Source organism: Physeter macrocephalus, chromosome 3 (assembly GCF_002837175.3).
Source record: "Physeter macrocephalus isolate SW-GA chromosome 3, ASM283717v5, whole genome shotgun sequence".
Classification (NCBI taxonomy): domain Eukaryota; kingdom Metazoa; phylum Chordata; class Mammalia; order Artiodactyla; family Physeteridae; genus Physeter; species Physeter macrocephalus.
The window spans coordinates 2,241,585-2,260,773 of NC_041216.1; the positions used below are offsets into that span (position 1 = coordinate 2,241,585).

The 19,189-nt window shown below is 36.1% G+C and overlaps 1 protein-coding gene across 5 annotated transcripts in view; it reads left to right on the forward strand.

Annotated features, from left to right (window-relative positions):
• Positions 1 to 19,189, forward strand: part of FOXJ3 (forkhead box J3) — a 136,468-nt gene that overhangs the window by 75,402 nt on the left and 41,877 nt on the right. For 4 of the 5 annotated variants that reach the window (XM_024125224.3, XM_007103481.4, XM_007103483.4 and 1 more), the window contains one exon: positions 5,347 to 5,430. The exons of the other annotated variant lie outside the window; for it this stretch is intronic. In XM_024125224.3, the coding sequence (XP_023980992.1) occupies positions 5,347 to 5,430 (84 nt within the window). The remainder of the gene's footprint in view (positions 1 to 5,346; positions 5,431 to 19,189) is intronic. 5 annotated transcript variants of the gene reach the window in all.

The following is a 19,189-nucleotide window of genomic DNA, read 5'->3' on the forward strand; positions in this document are numbered from 1 at the left end:
TGAAAAATAAAGCAATTTCATTTACAATAGCATCCAAAATAATGCAATACTTTAGGGATATGTTTTAACAAAATATATGCAGACATGTTTACTGAAAACTATAAAACATTACCAAGAGAAATAAAACAAGACCTAAGTAAATGGAGAGATATAGCATATTGTGGAAAAGAAGACATATTGTTAGATGCCAGTCTTCCCCAAATTGATTTATAGAGTTAATGAAATCCCAATAAAAGTCCTAGCAGACTTCTTTTTCTTTCTTTCTTTTTTTTTTTTAGAAATTGACAAGCTGTTTCTCATAGTCATGCGGAAGTGCGAAGGACCCAGACCAGGCAAAACAATTTTGAAAATAACCAAGGTTGTAGGACTTACAGTGCTTGATTTCAAGACTTTCTATATAGCTACAATAATCAAGACAAAATGGTATTAGCACAAGGGTAGACATGTAGATCAATGGAACAGACTAGAGTTCAGAAGTAGACTCATATATATTCAGCTGATTTTTATTATTTTTATTTTTGGCTGTGTTGGATCTTCGATTCTGTGCGTGGGCTTTCTCCAGTTGCGGAGAGCGGGGGCCACTCTTCATCGCAGTGCGCGGGCCTCTCCCTGTCGCGGCCTCTCCCCTTGTGGAGCACAGGCTGCAGACGCGCAGACTCAGTAGTTGTGACACACGGGCCTAGTCGCTCCGCGGCATGTGGAATCTTTCCAGACCAGGGCTCGAACCCGTGTCCCCTGCATTGGCAGGCAGATTCTTAACCACTGCGCCACCAGGGAAGCCCCAGCTGATTTTTGATAGAGATGCCAGTGTAATTCAATGGGGAAAGGACATAGTCTTTTCAAGAAATAGTGTATACCTTGGTGGAAGAAAAATTTATATTGATCCTTACCTCACACTTACACAGAAACTTAACTATGTATCTATCTGTGACAAAGGAGTTGCTATTTAAAAAGTATTAAAAAATCCTTGTAACACAAAAACCAAAAAATCTTGTAACCCAAATAAAACATGCAGCAAAATTTATGAATAACTGCTTCACAAAGGAGGATACATGGATGCCAATAAGCACTTGCAAAGATGCCTATCAACATTATTACGGAAATGCACACAAAAATCACTGAGGTACAACTATATATCCACTAGGATGGTTGTAATTGAAAAGACTTAAAATACCAAGTATTGGCAAAGACATGGAGCAGCTCGATTCATACATTGCTAATAGTAGTAGAAAATAGTGTGATGGTTTGAGTTTGTTTATATGAAATTTTATAAAATGCAAAACTATAATAATAGGAAGCAGATGAGTAGTTGTATGGGATGGACATGTGGGGGCAAAGGAAGAGGGAGGGGTTGCTTGTTGAGTCACACAAAGGAACTTTTTAGGATGATGGAAATGTTCTTTATCTTGATTTTGGTGTTAGTTGTGTGCATGTATACATTTGTCAAAACACCTTTAACTGTATGCTTAAAATGGGTGCACTTTATTTTTTAAAAAATATACTCAGTAAAGTTGACTTGAAAAAATAAAACCAGAAAACAGAAAACCCTTGTTTCTTACTTGCTCCACATAAGCCTAGAGGAGTAAGCCCTACTCTGGGAAGGAATCTGTGTTTGTTGATTGACTGTATTTAAGCAGTTCAGTTTCTGCGAGAAATATTGTTTAATACGGAAGAGAAAAGGTAGCTGCTTTTTAAAGGTAGCTGAAAGGGATTTTTTGTGTGTGTGGTAAAATATATATAACATAAAATTTACCATTGTAATCATTTTTTTTTCTGATTAACTTTTTTTTTCCACATCTTTATTGGAGTATAATTGCTTTATTTACAATGTTGTGTTAGTTTCTGCTGTACAACAAAGTGAATCAGCTGTATGTATACATATATCCCCATATCCCCTGCCTCTTGAGCCTCCCTTCCACCCTCCCTATCCCATCCTCTAGGTCGTCACAAAGCATTGAGTTGATCTCCCTGTTGTAGTCATTGTTGTTAAGTGTGTAGTTCAGTGGCATTAAGTCGATTAATACTGTTGTGCAACCATCACCACCATCCATCTCCAGAAGTTGTTCGTCTTCCCAAACTGAAACTCTGTACCCATTAAACAATAGTTCCCCATCCTCCCTCCCCCCAGCTCCTGGCAACCACCATTCTACTTTCTGTCTTTATAATTTTGACTGTCTAAGGAACCTCATGTAAGTAGAATTACAAAGTATTTTCCTTTTTGTGACTGACTTGTTTAACTCAGCATGTCTTCAGGGTTTACTCATGTTATAGCATACATGTGTCAGAATTTCCTTCCTTTTAAAGAGTGAATAATATTCCATTGTATGTGTGTACCATATTTTATTTATGTGTTCATCCATTGATTGACACTTGGGTTGCATTCACATTTCAGCTATTGTGAATAACTTTCTATGAACATGAGGGTACGAATATCTATTCAAGTCCCTGCTTTTGATTCTTGGGTATATACCTTGAAGTGAAATTGATAGATCATACGGTAATTTTATGTTTAATTTTTTGAGCAACTGCCATACCATTTTCCACAGTAGCTGTACCACTTTATATTCCCACTAGCTATGCACAGAGGTTCCAGTTTCTCCACATCCCTGCCAGCACTTGTTATTTTCTGTTTTTTTGATGATAGATATCCTAATGGGTATCAAATGTTATCTTGCAGTTTTGATTTGTGAAGGGAAGTTTTAAGTCATTTAATCCAAACCGGTAAGTTCACAGGTGAAACTCAGATAATAGGTTAGCAAGAGCCACTAGGTGGAAGATTTTACAACTTCTTTTGTGAATCATTTCAATTGTTTTTGCATTTGAGCATTCAGGGTTTTTTTTGTTTTTTTGTTTTTTTTTTAAGTATAGTTGATTTACAATGTTGTGTTAGTTTCTGGTGTACAGCAAAGTGATTCAGTTATACATATATGTTCTTTTCCATTGTGGTTTATTACAGGATATTGAATATAGTTCGCTAGTGTTATATGATAGGACCTTGTTGTTTATCTATTTTATATATAATAGTTTGCATCTGTTAGTCCCAAACTCCCAGTCCAATCCTCCCCTGCCCCACTTCCCCCTTGGCAACCACAAATCTGTTCCCTATATGAGTCTGTTTCTGTTTTGTAGTTAAGTTCATTTGTGTCATATTTTAGATTCCACTTAACAGTGATATCATATGGTATTTGTCTTTCTCTTTCTGACTTTACTTCACCTAGTATGATAATCTCTAGGTCTATCCATGTAGCTGCAAATGGCATTATTTCATTCTTTTTTATGGCTGAGTAATATTCCATTGTATATATATATATATAACACATCTTCTTTATCCATTCATCTGTCAGTGGACATTTAGGTTGTTTCCCTGTCTTGGCTGTTGTGAATAGTGCTGCTATTAACATAGGGGTGCATGTATCTTTTTGAAATAAAGTTTTGTTCTGATATATGGGCATTCAGGGTTTTGTAAGTACATAATGGATGGGTTAGGCTTATGAACGATTTTTTTCTCTTTTGTTGATCTATTTGTGATAAGCTACAGCCAATTATATTTTGTGTGGAAAGACAGATACATATTTGTTTTTGTAGTTTTATTAAAATGTTTAATAACAAATCAATGTAGTGTTTGGACAGTGAGTGGTTTCCCAGATTAATACAAATATACACAACCATGCAAAACAAACTAAACACTGAAATTTATCATTTCCATAAACAGTGGTTTTTAAACTGTTGTCCGGTGAGTTTGGGTATTTTTCTTCCTGCATCAGTTTCAACTTTAGCAACAACTGAGTGTAGCACATTTTCCTGCTTTGTTTATTTTGCAACTTGTTAGCCTGAACCATACTCATAATTGTTGTTTTAATTTTTAGTGCTTAACATTTTACATGGTTCTTGGCAAGTTACATCAGGTCCGGTAGGCTCATTAGCTGAAATGCAGAAAAGATAACATGGAAGAATGCCCCAGTATGGCTGTGTGTGAAGTGAGTGCTGAGTTCATATACTGCCTAGATTAGGACCTGGGGAGGCCTGGCATTATACCCTGTACTCTGACATTCTTGGCACAATTTGTTCAACATCTCCCCCCCAACCCCCACCCCCGCCATTTTAACACATGTTTATTGAGTACTTGCTCTGTGTCTGATATTCTGCCGTGCACTGTGGATCTAGGAATGAGTTTCTACACTTAAGGGACTTGTAGCCTAGAAGGGATACAGACCTGTAAATAAAATTGTAATGTTAAGTGCAGATAATCATCTAAATGTGTAAATAGTATAGAGATCTTACAGAGGGAGAGAGAGATGAATTTTTGAGTATTGTAGGAGGATCAGAGAAGGATTCCTTTAGATAACATCTGAGCTAAGTTTTGGAGGTAGAATATGAGTTTGTCAGTGGTAAGGTAGATATTATAGGCAAGGAGATAAGTATGTAGGACAGGCACAGATGCATGAAAGAACACGGTATGTTTAAGGAGATAATTCATGTTGGGCACAAAGTGTGAAAATTGGTAGATGAAAGCTGTATTTCCCCTTGTTGTTAAATATTGCCTGAAAAAGCAGCCTAGGAAGATTAATGAAATGATAGAGGCAGAGAACTTGATTCTGGTCCTGACTCTCAAATCCTTGGTTGAACAGACCACTTTTATTTTTCGGAGCTTTGGTCTCATTTGTATATGTGCAAGCTATATGATCTATGCTTTTCAAGTTATTTTTCAAGGAAGTCACAATTTCTGAGTGCCTGGAACACAGTAGGTCCTCAGTACGTATTTTCAAGAGTGGTCTGAGAACTTGTATCAAAATGTAAGAGAGGATAAATAGTTAAAGTTAACTGTGATAGAATAAGCAATAAAAGATTTATGTACAGACCATTGCACTTATTGTATAAAACGTGGTCAAGAAAGTTGTTTTTATAAACTGTTTCACTTACCTGTTTAGTTTTGTGAGGTCCCAGGGTACAGAAACTACATATAAAATAAAATTCTGTTAGACTTGAATGTCATATGCTGTTGTAATTATCATATATGTTCAATTAAGAATTAGTATATATATATGTTTTAAATGTGTTCGGTTGATCATTTCCCTTTTTAATTTGGCTGTGGCAGATTTCTGGGACTTGGCTTCTTCAGATTGTGATTTTTTTCTCTCTTTAATAACATAGTTATAAATGGTGACTTTTTTTCCTTGTATAAACTTTACTTTTCTCCATTCAAAACTAGTATTTCTTCTCATGCTACTTTTCCATTGTTGTAACTGCCGAATGTTTGCTTTTGAAGCAGAGGATTGTGAAAGTCCATTTTAATGTTACAGAGTTCCTGTAAAATACTGTTAATATAATTTATTTCTTTACCTTTAGGGGTCCTATTGGGCAATAGACACCAATCCGAAGGAAGATGCGCTGCCTACTCGGCCAAAGAAGAGAGCACGATCTGTAGAACGGGTAAAGCTCTTTATCACAAATTTAGTGTGTTGGGGTTATTATGTCAGAAATACAGATCTTAAAAGTTCATTTCCAGTAATACAGTAAGTATAACCATAATGAAGGTAATATTTTATTTGGATAGCATTTTCTATTTTTTCAAAGCACTTTCAGGCTTATTTGATCTCAACAACTCTTGAGTGAGGTGGGCAGTTTAGGAATTAAGTAAAAGGGGTTTTGTTTGTTTGTTTTGTAATTAGGGCACAGCTGTTGTCTAACTGAGGGAGAATCCAGGTCTCTTGAGTTTTAATTTGGTACTCTTTACTCTGTGTCTACACCACTGAGGACTGGTTTTATATAACAAAACCATTCCCTTTCACTGAAGATAATCGTTCTGATTATATTGAATTTTCCTGATTATCCTCAAAATGTTTTTCCTGCTTCCAACCATATAATAATTATTTTGTACAGAGTCTCTAAGGACCTCAAGCTGAGTTTAAGTTGGGATTGGGTGAGCCATGAGATATAGCAGCAACGGGATTTAGTCAGGCAGATTTATGGTGCCAGCAGAGGGAATTCGGTACTCCAGTTACTGAGCTCTGCAGAATTAGAAGTGAACTCTTAGGTCAGAACACTTTTTGGTTTTATACAAACCAAAATTTAAAAAGATAAAGTTTAGTATTGGTGGCATAATCTTCTGGTAATAGAGTTTTAAGCCTGAGATATGTATGTAAAAATTTGAGAGAGAATGAACCTCACTTATTGCCCTCCATCTTTTGCTTTTTAAAACATATTGAGCACATGGACTTTAATTGTGTGAAAAAGTGGAGTATGAAATGTTTAGCATCTATTGCCAGATTTTGAAGGAAGAGGAGAAAAATCCACATTGTTTAACCCAGAGCATTAGCAAGGATGTATATCTTGAAGGGCTGAGGAATTGTGGTCTTCTCTACCATTTGCTCTCTTCTTCTGAAGTTCCTGGAACTTGAATTATTTTTGGAAATTTGAATTCTTAGTTGGGTTGACAACTGGGTATTCCTTTTGGATATTAAGCCTGACTTTTATTCTGTTGCTTTGTTTCATAGTTCTTAGAGCAATACTTCTTTATTTCTGAGAGCCCCCTTTTTTTCCTGAAGACCATATTGTTTTATAACGAAGTCTATATAGAAATATAGAATTCTGATTACAGAATTATGTTTTATGTATGTTCTTGAGTGTGCATTTTGGACATATATTTTCTGTATTTCCTGCTGTTTATCTTTTTATCTTTTAAGTTTAAAGCATGTAAAAGCTTCAACAATTTGCCTTTGTAGTATAGTTCCATAAAATATCCAGTACCAGAGCCTTTCAGTTAGTATATTGATATTTATTTTGGCCTGAGCTATGTGTTGGTTGCTACTGTAGGAGAGAAACCTATAGAAAGAGAACAGCTGTAATCAGAGTATGTCTAAACAGGGAGACAGATATTGTTTAACAAACACTCTGAAAGATACTGTTCTTAAAAAACATAATTTTGTGTCCTGATAAACTGATACGTCTGTATTTTTTTTAGAGGCTTTGGTGGGGGTAGTATTTTTATTAGGACAGAGTTTGTATTTAAGTAACCATTGGGTTATCTAAGGAAATGCCTAAGATGGTCAAATAGTGAGTACGATTTTTAAACATTTAAAGTTTTGTCAAAAATGAAACATGACCCGTAAGTTGAAACTTCAAAGGATTTTAAAATGCAGATGGTAAATATGTTGACGTCCCTAAAATTTCCTTATTAAATTTTTGAAATGTCACTTCTTTGTCCCTGTGTAAACATCAGAGTTATACGTGAAACATCAAAGTATTTCACACATTTTTGAAGACAGAAGCGCTTTTAATGTAAAGAGAAGCAATTTTTAAAAATGCAAGTAACAGTATCTTTATGTCTTAAATAAAAATTAAAGCCTGATTGTTATCACCTGTCTAGTATTCTTAATGCAGTTGTCTGGACTGCCTTCCTGTTCCCTCCATTTGTTCTCTCTTGGCCGTTGTGGTATTCCTTTCTTTTCTTAATCCTTGAATATGTAAATGCCTTTCATTTTCCTTTTTCTGATTTCTTTCATTTCGTTAACATGTTTTCTGTATTTATCATAAAGTAGACCTGAAGGCCTAAAAAGAATTATTGATAAAGTTTAGCATGGTGAAGATGAGTGGGCTCCTTGACTAGGAGTCCTGTGTTTTTCTTCTGGCTTTACAATTTACTTCTTCTGTGACGTCTGGCAAGTTGTTAGATTTTTTGAGCTTCAGTATTCTCAGCTATTTTAAAGGAAAAGATAGAAGTCTTAACAGCTGCTGTGGACTCAATGTTTGTGTTCCCCCCAAATTCTTATGTTGAAACCCTCATCCCAGTGTGATGGTATTTGGATCCCCCTCATAAATGGGATCAGTGCCCTTATAAGAATAGCCAGAGAGCTGGCTAGCTGTTTTCTACCTTGTGAGAATAGCAATGAAGATGCCTGCAAGAAGGCTCTTACCAGAACCTGACCATGCTGGCACCATGATCTTGGACTTCCAGCCTCCAGAACTGTGAAAAACAAATGTCTGTTGTTGATAAGCCACCCAATTTATGGTATTGTGGTATAGCAACCTGAGCTAAGATAACAGCATCATAATAATAATGATAATTGAGTTTATGTGCTAGATTTTTTCTTAAAGAATTTTATGTATATTAACTCATGTAATTTTTATAGTAACTCCAAATGATGAAACCGATAGGCATGGATGTTGTTATCCAAGGGTACAAAGGACAATAAGTACCAAGGCCAGGATTATGAACTCAGGTAGTCTGCCTTCAGAGTCTATGCTGTTTACAACTGCGTTATACTGCCACTAGTATTTGCTGTGCTGAAGATCACAAGACTGAATCAGGTTTCTTTTTATATATGCATATCTTATTGTGAGATAATGGGCCTTTATTTATTTTTGGATTTGAATACTAATTTTTTCTTCAGTGTTATTTAAAATTTTTTTAAATTGAAGTATAGTTGATATGCACTATTATATTAGTTTCAGGTGTATAACATAATGATTTAGTATTTTCATAGATTATACTCCATTTAAAGTTATTACAAAGTAATGGCTATATTCCCCTGTGCTGTACAATATATCCTCATTGCTTATTTATTTTATACATAGTAGTTTCTGTCTCTTAATCCCATACCCCTATCTTGCCCCTCCCCACTTCCCTCCCCTCACTGGTAACCACTAGCTTTTCCTCTGTATCTGTGAGTCTATTTCTGTTTTGTTGTATACATTCGTTTTATTCTTTAGATTCAACATGTAAGTGATGACATAGAATATTTGACCTTTTTCACTAAGCATAATACCCTCTGGGTTCATTCACATTGTTGCAAATGGCAAAATTTCATCATTATTATTATTTTTTTATAAATTTATTTATTTTTAAAATTTATTTATTTTTGCCGCGTTGGGTCTTTGTTGCTGCGCGTGGGCTTTGTCTAGCTGCAGCGAGCGGGGGCTACTCTTAGTTGCGGTGCGCGGGCTTCTCATTGCAGTGGCTTCTCTTTGTTGTGGAGCACTGGCTCTAGGCATGCGGGCTTCAGTAGTTTGGCATGCGGGCTCAGTAGTTGTGGCTTGCAGGCTCTAGAGCACAGGCTCAGTAGTTGTGGCACATGGGCTTAGTTGCTCCGCGGCATGTGCGATCTTCCCTGACCAGGGCTCGAACCCATGTCCCCTGCATTGGCAGGTGGATTCTTAACCACTGCACCACCAGGGAAGTCCCTCATTCTTTTTTTTTATAACTGAGTAATATTCCATTACACATAATATATGTATGCATATATATATGTATATATGTATAATGGAGTATTTTACATATATATCTCCCACTTCCTTATCCATTCATCTGTTGAGGGACACTTAGTTTGCTTCCATATCTTGACTATTGTAAATAATGCTGCTATGAACATTGGGGTGCGTATATCTTTTCAAATTAGTGTTTTTGTTTTCTTCATATATATACCCAGGAGTGGAATTGCTGGATCATATGGTAGTTCTCTGTTTTAGTTTTTTGAGGAACTCCGTACTGTTTTCTATAGTGACTGCACCAGTTTACAATCGCACCAGCAGCGTACTAGGGTTCCTTTTTTTCCCACATCCTTGCCAACATTTATTTGTAGACTTTTTGATGATAATTATTTTGACAGGTGTGCAGTGATATCTCATTGTGGTTTTGATTTGTATTTCTCTGATTAGTGATGTTTAGCATTTTTTCATGTGCCTGTTGGCCATCTGTATATCTATGGAAAAGTGTCTATTCAGGTCTTCTGCCCATTTTTTAATTGGTTTGTTTGTTTTTTTGATGTTGAGTTGTATGAGCTTGTTTATATATTTTGGGTATTAACCCCTTATTGGTCATATCATTTACAACTTTTTTCTCCCATATAGTAGGTGGTCTTTTCATTTTGTTGATGGATCCTGTTTATTTTTAAAATTTTTGGCCTTAGGAGACAGATCCAAAATAATATTGCTATGATTTGTGTCAAAGAATGTTTTGCCTATGGTCTTTTCTAGGAGTTTTATGGTTTTTGGTTTTACATTTAGGTCTTTAATCCATTTTGACTTTATTTTTGTATATGATGTGAGGAAATGTTGTAATTTCATACTTTTTACATGTAGCTGTCCATTTTCCCAGCATCATTTATTGAAGAGACTCTTTATTGTATATTCTTGTTTCCTTTGTTATAGATTAATTGACCATAAGTGTATGGATTTATTTCTGGGCTCTCTGTTCTGCTCCATTGATCTGTGTGTCTGTTTTTTCTCAGTACCATGCTGTTCTGATTACTGTAGCTTTGTAGTATAGTTTGAAGCCAGAGAGTGTGATTCTCGAGCTTTGTTCTTTTTTCTCAAGATTGCTTTGGCAATTCAAGATCTTTTGTGGTTCTGTATAAATTTTAGGATTAGTTGTAATACTTCTATGAAAAATATCATGGGTATTTGATAAGAATTGCATTAAGTCTGTAGATTGCTTTGTAGTATGACCATTTTACCAATATTAGTTCTTCCAATCCAGGAACACAGGATATCTTTCCATTTCTTTGTATCATCTTCAAACCTTCATCAACGTTTTACAGTTTTCAGAGTATAGATATTTCACTTCCTTAGTTAAGTGTATTCCTAGGTGTTTTATTCTTTTTGATGCAATTTTAAATGGGGTTGTTTTCTTGCTTTCTCTTTCTGAGAGTTCATTATTAGTGTATAGAAGAGCAATCGATTTCTGTATATTAATCTTGTATCTTAACAACTGAATTCATTTATTAGTTCTAATAGTTTTTTTGCTGGAGACTTTAGGATTTTCTATGTATAGTATGATGTTATCTGCAAGGAGTGACAGTTCTACTTATTCCCTTCCAGTTTGGGTGCCTTGGTTTTTTTGTTTGCTTTTTCTTGTCTGCTTGCTGTGGCTAGAACTTCCAGTGCTGTGTGTAATAGAAGTGGCAAGAGTGGGCGTTCTTTTCTTGTTCCTGATTTTAGAGGAAAGGCTTTCAGCTTTTCACTATTGAGTACGATGTTGGCTTTGAGTTTGTCATGCATGACCTTTTTATGTTGAGATCTTTTCCCTCTATACCAGCTTTGAAGAGAGATTTTATCATGAGTGGATTTGAATTTTGTCAAATGCTTTTTTGTGTGTCTTTTTATATGTTGTTGAATTCAGTTTGCTAATATTATGTTGAGTATTTTTGCATCTATATTCATCAGAGATATTGGCCTGTAATTTTCTCTTTTTGTAGTGTCTTTGTCTGGTTTTGGTTAATGGTCCTTGATTTTAAGAGACTCCCCCACATTTAATATAAATATTAAATAAATATAAATCATAAATATTATTATAAATGACAGAGCAAATTACCAAGTAATTAATCAACATGTTAGATCAAACAGTGGTAACTAAAGTGACTCAAAATATCAGTAGATAATGCTGCCCTGGAAAGGCCTATAGGAAGAGGAGTGAGACTTAGAATTTGACACAGAAGTGTAAGTTTTTGGCATGGGAAATAGCAAATGATGGGGGACTTCCCTGGGTCCAGTGGTTAAGACTCAGCGCTTCCACTGCAGGGGGGCACAGTTCATCACTGGTCAGGGAACTAAGATCCCACATTGTTACATAGAATGGTTTTGTTGTTTAAGTGATCCCCCACTGTGTGCCTTCCTTCTCTGAGGCTGAGTCTGAATGAGGGAGGGTTCAGTTAAAGGTATAAGTGAGCAGAGGAAGGAATGCAGTCTACATACTTATTCTTAGAACAAAAAAAACATTTATTTCAATTGGGCAGACATACTGAGTGTACATTAGGTGGGAGGCACTACATGTTGCCTCTAGGAGATATGTAGAAATAGAATTTCTTTTTAAAGCAGGAGAAATGCTACACAGTTAGAGTTGTAGACCAGAAAGTGCTTCATAAGGGGTTATTTTGATCAATGGGTAAGATTTAGTTCTCTGTTTTTTACAGTACTATTGAGAGATAGTTTATGTACAATTAATTGAATGTTTAAAGTTTACAGTTTGAGGATTTTTGACATGTGAAGTTATTAGTAGTTGACACTATGAACATTTCTGTCATACCCAAAAGTTTCCTCATGCCCCTTTGTAACTTGTGCCTCCCTCCATTCTTATCCCCAGGCAACCTGATCTGGGGAGAATTGACATCTTAATATTATTTCAAGCCATGGAAGTGTTGTATCTTTCTATTCATCATGTCTTTAATTTCTCTCAGGAATGTTTTTTAGTTTTCAGTGTAGAGGACTTGGATGTTTCCAGTTAGATTTAATCCTGAATATTTTGGATTTGGATGCTTTATATTTTAAAATCCAGTTGCTTGCTACTAGTAATAAAAATGTAATTAATTTTTGTATATTAACCTTGTATTCTACAATCTTGTTAGTTCTAGTATTTTTTAAAGGTGCCTTGGGATTTTCTATATAAACAATTATGTCATCTGCAAATAGACCCTTTTCCTGTGCCTTTCCTTTCTCCTCCCCTGTCCCTTCCTAGAACCTTATTGCAGTAACCAGAATCTCTAGTACAGTGTTGACTAGAAGTGGTGAAAGTGGGCCTCCAGCCTTATTTCCATTCTTAGGAAGAAACTGTTCAGTCTTTCACCACTAAGTGTGACATAAGCTGTAGGGCTTTTGTAGATGCCATTTATCACATTGAGGAAGTTCTCTAGTAAGCCCAGTTTGGTGAGAGTTTTTATCATGAATGGGTGTAGAATTTGTTAACTGCTTTTTCTGTACCATCGAAGTGGTTATATGGCTTTTCTTTATTCTGTTTGCATGTTGAATAACATTGATTGCACTTGGAATGTTAAACCTGTATTCCTTGGATAAACCCTTACTGAGTCACGCTATATTACCCCTTTAATGTATTGCTGGATTCATTCTGTTAATATCTTAAGTGTTTTTGCATCTATGTTCATGAAGGACATGGATTTATAATTTTCTTTCTTTGTAATGTCGGCTGAAAAAAAAATGCACAACGTTAAAGTTGAGAATTATATTTTATATGCTGGACTTGATGAGGGCTTAAGCCCTGGAGGCAGCTTCTCAGATAGCTTAGAGGGACTCCTCTGAGGAGGTAAGGGAGGAGCCAGAATATATAGTTTTTGCAACAAAAACCAGGTAGTAGGAACATCAAAAGATTACTGTTAATTAAAGAAAACTTGACATCTCAAGTTAATGAATTTAGTGCTTTTCTGTATATGGGAAGATGCAAGAGTCTGGGCTCATTGAAATCATTCCTTTGATGTGCACCTTAACTATCTCAGGCTAGTGTCCTGTTTTTCTCCAGATTCACCTCAAGGTGCACATTTGAGGGTGGCTGATGGCTTGTTGGCCTCAACATCCTTTGTTTACTGATATGGCAGGTGATATTTTTCATCTGCAGTAGTATCTGTCAGGTTTTGATGTTAGGGTTGTACTGGTCTCATAAAATTGGTTGGGCCATTTTCCTTCTCTTTTCTGAAAAAGTTTCTGTAGATTGGTATATCTTCCTTGAATGTTTGAGAAAATTCATCAGTGAAACCATCTGGACCTGAAGTTGTTTTTATGTGGGAAGGTTTTTGATATTTATTTGTTATGGGACTGTTCAAATTTTCTCTTTTTATTCCAGTTTTGGTAAATTATATTCTTAAGAAATTTGTCCCTTTCATCTAAGTTGTTGAATTTATTGGTGTCAAGTGGATCATAATATTCTCTTCTATTTATAGAATCTGTAGTAATAAATCCTCTTTCATTCTTGATATTGATGATTTGTTTTCTCTTTTTTTCTTCATTTGGTATAGCTAAAGGTTTGTTGATTTTGTTAGTCTTTTCAAAGAACCAGGTTTTGTCTTTAAAATTTTTTTTCTGTTGTTGGTTTTCTGTTTTATTTCTACTTTTATCTTTATCATTTACTTCTTTCTAGTTACCAGTTTTTCTGTTTTATTTCTACTTTTATCTTTATCATTTACTTCTTTCTAGTTACCAGTTTTTCTTATTAATATTTCTAGCTTCTTCAGTTTCCAGCTTAAATAATTGATTTGAGACCTTTCCTCTTTTGTAATATAAGAATTTAAAGCTGTAGGTTTACCTCTAAGCACTGCTTTAACTGCATCTCACAAGTTTTGGTATGTTGCATTTTCATTATCATTTAATTCAAAATATTAAAAGAATTCTCTTTGAGTCTTCTCTGACCCATGAATTACTTTTTCCAAATATTCCAAATATTGGGTTTTCCTAGGTATCTTACTGTTTTATAATATAATTTTTTTTTCATTTCAGTCTGTACATATTTATTGAGACTTGTTCTGGGACTCAGCATGTGCTGTATCTTGGTGAATGTCTGTGTGCACTTGAAAAGAATACGTGTTCTACAGTTGTTCAATATAGTGTTCTCTAATATCAATTAGATCAAGGCATTTACTAATTTATTCCAGTGTTCTTTCTCTTTACTGATTTTTTTTTTTTTTTTTTTGCATTACGTTGGCCTTTCACTGTTGTGGCCTGTCCCATTGCTGAGCACAGGCTCTGGATGCGCAGGCTCAGTGGCCATGCCTCTCACTGTTGTGGCCTCTCCCATTGCTGAGCACAGGCTCCGGATGCGCAGGCTCAGCGGCCGTGGCTCACGGGCCCAGCCGCTCCGCGGCATGTGGGATCTTCCCAGAGTGGAGCACGAACCTGTGTCTCCTGCATTGGCAGGCGGACTCTCAACCACTGCGCCACCAGGGAAGCCCTTTACTGATTTTTAATTGTCAGTTTTTGCCTCATATATTTTGAAGCTCTGTTATTAGTCTCATTTGAAGTCGTGACTCTCGTAGGCTGCATTTAGCTTAGTCTTGCTTTTTTAACATCTTTTTGGCAATCTCTGCCTTTTTGTTCGAGTGTTTAGACCATGAACGTTAATGCAGTTGTCACCGGCGGAATGGGTGACTTCCTCAGTTCTTGCCCCTCTTGAGGGAAAGAATTCAGTTGAGAAGGCAGAGAACAGTTTTAAGTAGCAAGAGTGTTGTTAAGTAGAGCGAAAGTACACTCCTGAGAAAGGATGAAAGCAGGCTGTCTAGAAACCAGAAGCAGCCTCATGATGGGGTAGGGTTGGGTTTTTTAGAGTGGTGTTTCCTCCCTGTGTCTTGCATCATTTGACTGACAGCTTTAGGTTATATCACTTTTCTTTTAGTGCGCAGGTGCTTACTCATAAGCACCCAAGTGAAACTCACAGTGAGGGGGCGGGGATGCAAAAACCGTAATGCTAATTTATTACCTATAAAGCATAATGAACCCTATGTTACCTTGAGTCACCTTTTACGTCTTGGTGTGCCTGTGCCAACCTGTGCTGGTGGTTTCATCTTGCTTGGTCTTGATATGGCTGGAAACCTAGTGGTGGTCCTTGACCACAAGAGGGAGGACTCTGGGTGTGCTCCAATCACCAGTGTCCATGTGGGGGAGGGAAAGATGAACCATCCAGGGTGGGGTGGGACCCCCTCCTGTCTGACTAGCTACCTAACATAATTATCGATATTGTTATTAATGTAATTAATGATATTGTTTTCTGTTTGGTTTCTCATAAACAGGTAGGGGGTCCCCAGAGAAAGAGAACCAGACATGGCTTTCTTGACATAAGAAAAGGCGTTTTTGGCCTAAGCCATTTTGTGATCTAAGCCTGGCCATAATGCTTGCTCTTGAACAGGTCTCAGTAATAATTATCTTTAAGGGAACAAAAGAACAAACTGTTGCCAGTCATGAGAAGTGACAATAGCGAAGATAATAAATCAGTTGTAACATTCCCAGTTCTTTTTCAAAGGCTAGCCCGAGTGCTTTCTTGGGCTGTTTTTACAGAATTTAAACCCCTCTGGCAGGCGCTCAAGTACCAGATCAACTGGAACCTAAGGGAGGATGATGTTGACCTTTTCTGACCCTCGTGACTTCAGTCAAGTAAAGGCTGGACTCTCTGGCCCCACCCCCCCCATCCTCTTCATGAATACGCATGTACCCTTAGCTTAAAACTTGCTTCAGTTTTGCTGTTGGCAGAGACACTGCTTTGGGAAAGATCCCCAGTGTTCCCCTTACTTGCTGCAAGTAATAAATCCTTCCTTCTCCCACTCTTTGCCTTGGTTGTGTCTTTTAGCTCTACACCCAACAAGAGGTGAACCCAGTTTTTCTGGTAACACTCTGTATTTTTAGTTCCTTTTTTCCACCTTTCTTGCCTTTTAGATTATTTGGATATATTTTTGTATTCTTATCTACTGGCTTTTTAGCTATACTTTTTGTTATATTTATATATTGGGATTTCAGTATATATTCCTAACCTTCTGCAGTCTATTCAGAGTTAATATTGTACATATGAAATGTAGAGATCTTCCAGTCATATAAGTCTCCTTTGTCCCTTTCCTCACCATTCCCCATAGTATCACATCTGTGTATACTGATAATCTTAGAAGACAGTGTTATAAGTTTTGCCTTAAATAAAGATACATGATTTTTAAAACCTAAGAGAAAACAATGGTCTTTTAAATTTACCTAGATGTTTACCATTTCTGGTGCTTTCATTCCTCAAGGTCCAAGTTTCCCTCTGCTATAATTTCCCTTTAGCCTAATGACCTTTCTTAGGTAGTAGATCTCCTGGCAACAAATTCTCTTAGTTTTCCTTTTCTGAAAATGTGCCTTACTAAATAATATTTTTGTTAGATATACAGTTAGATTGAAATTTTTTTCTTCTTTCAGTATTTCAGCGATATTCACTGTCTAATGACCTCCATTATTTTTATGAGAAATTCAGTCATTTTCCAATCAATGTTTTTTCTTTATGTGATATGTCATTATTCTCTGCCTGCTTTCTACCTTTATTTTTCAACAGTTCAGTTATGATATATCCAAGTGTGATTTTTCTTTTAATTTATCCTGATGGAGGTTTACTGAGCTTCTTGGATCTGTAAATTTGTCTTTCAGTAAATTTCTGAAGTGTTCAGTCATCATTTCTTCCATATTTTTTCCTGCTGTTTTCTCTCTTTTCTGTCCTTCTGGAACTCATATATACATGTTAGGCCTTTTGAGATTATCCCATAGCTTTCTGAGGCTTTTTATTTTATTTTATTTTTCTTTTTTAAAAAGAATCAGTCTTTTTCCTTTTTGTTTTTTAGATTGGATTATTTCTGTTGACCTGCCTTTGAGTTCACTGATTCTTTCCTCTTTAATCTCCATTCTGATATTAAGTCCATCCATTGACTTTTAAAATTCAGATATATTTTTCATTGGTACATTTTGATTTTGTTCTTTTTATATTTTTTGTATTTCTCCATTGATATTTCTATTATTATGTTATTTTCATTCAGATTTTTTCTCCTTTATCTCACTGAGCATAATTATAATAGCTACTTTAAAATCCTTTTCTCATAGTTCCAACATCTTAGTCTTCTTGTGGTGGGCTTCTGTAGATTATCTTTTCTCTTGAGAATGGGTTTCATTTTTCTATTACTTATATATCAGGTAATTTTGGATTGTATCCTGGACATTATGAATGTTATAGAGACTCTGGGTTCTGTTATAATCTTCTGTAGAATATTGGTATTTTTATTTTAGCTGGCAGTTAACCATGTTAGACTCAAACTGTAAGTTCTCTCTCACCGTCTGTGGGCAGTGGTTCCAATTTCAATTTGATTCTTTAAGCTTCTGCCTTATTCTAATCTGCATATGCATGGTTCAGGGGTCAGCCTGAGACTTTTGCGGTGTTTCATGTACAGTTTTAGGGGATCTCTTTTGACTTTATCCTCTGTGGGATTCCTTTCTCTCTTTAGTAGCTGGTTGTGTGTACCTGGGCTCTTTTCCCTAGTTCCTCCTGACAGAAAGACAACTTTAGCTGCTCATACTCCGCAACTACTGCCTGACCTTGGGACAAAGCTACAGCAAAACAGGAAATTCAAGCAGGTCTCTCCCAAGTTTTGCCTTCTCTCCACAATCTACCTATTTTATTTATCCATCAGACTCCTCAGCTAGTTGTCATCCCATGTCCCTTTCCGCTTCCCCCACCCCAAATTGGTAGTTACCAGCAGAAGGTAGGTGTCACACTACCGTTCTGGAAGTAGAACCTGAATGAGTAGGATTTTGACATGGGGTATGAGGAAACTCCAGAAAGGATCTTTCATAAGTTGAGAGATGCCACCTAAATTAGATTCATTGATACTTTTCTTTGTCCAGAATTTGGGTTTTGGTTGCAATAATAACAGTTATTCAAATACGTTTTGGGATCTGTAGATTCCAAGTTAAATTAGCTTTACTAATCAGGCTACTTGTCTAATAATAACATCAAATCAGTGTATCTACAAATAAAAATATATACCATACTATTGAGCATATCAGTGCATATAAAGAGAATGTCCTTTATTCTCTTGTTTTTTGTTTTTTTTACACACACACACACACACACACACACACTGTATTTTATTTTAACAAGAGATAAATAAACTGACACCAAGCATTGTAAATGGATGACCACAACAAAAGCAACAATGATTGCAATTACCAAACATGAAACACACTCATACTATGTCTTTTTTTTCATCTTGATCTTTTGTTAGCACTTTTATGAATTCATCAGTTTTCCATTAGAGTTCTGAAAATGCTTATTCATTCAGTTCAGCAGTATAGTCAGTTACCAGAAACCTGTACTTGTCAGAGTCTTTTCCATGAATTCCTTGAAGATGAAACCCTTTTATAGGAACATTTTTGCAAAAGCATCAGTGTACACCCAGAACTGTCTGTAAATGACAAAAGACTTACAAATGACCACGGTTAAAGATTTGATGAAAGTTCATAATAATGCAGTTGACAAGGAAATATAGTTATTTCTGAGATACACATTTTAAAGTAATAACTAGAATTATGACTTATAACATTATACCAGAACATATAAGATTTTTAGAAATTTCATGTAATGTCTGAAACTATTATATTAACATATTTCCATACAAATAACCCAAAGAAAGTTTAGTATTAGTTGTTTTTCTTGTTTGTATTTTTATACTGCAGGTTCTTATTAGTCATCAATTTTTTTTTTTTTTTTTTTTTTTTTGCGATACGCGGGCCTCTCACTGTTGTGGCCTCTTCCGTTGCGGAGCACAGGCTCCGGACGCGCAGGCTGAGAGGCCATGGCTCATGGGCCTAACCACTCCGCGGCATGTGGGATCTTCCCGGACCGGGGCATGAAACCGTGTCCCCTGCATCGGCAGGCGGACTCTCAACCACTGCGCGACCAGGGAAGCCCCAG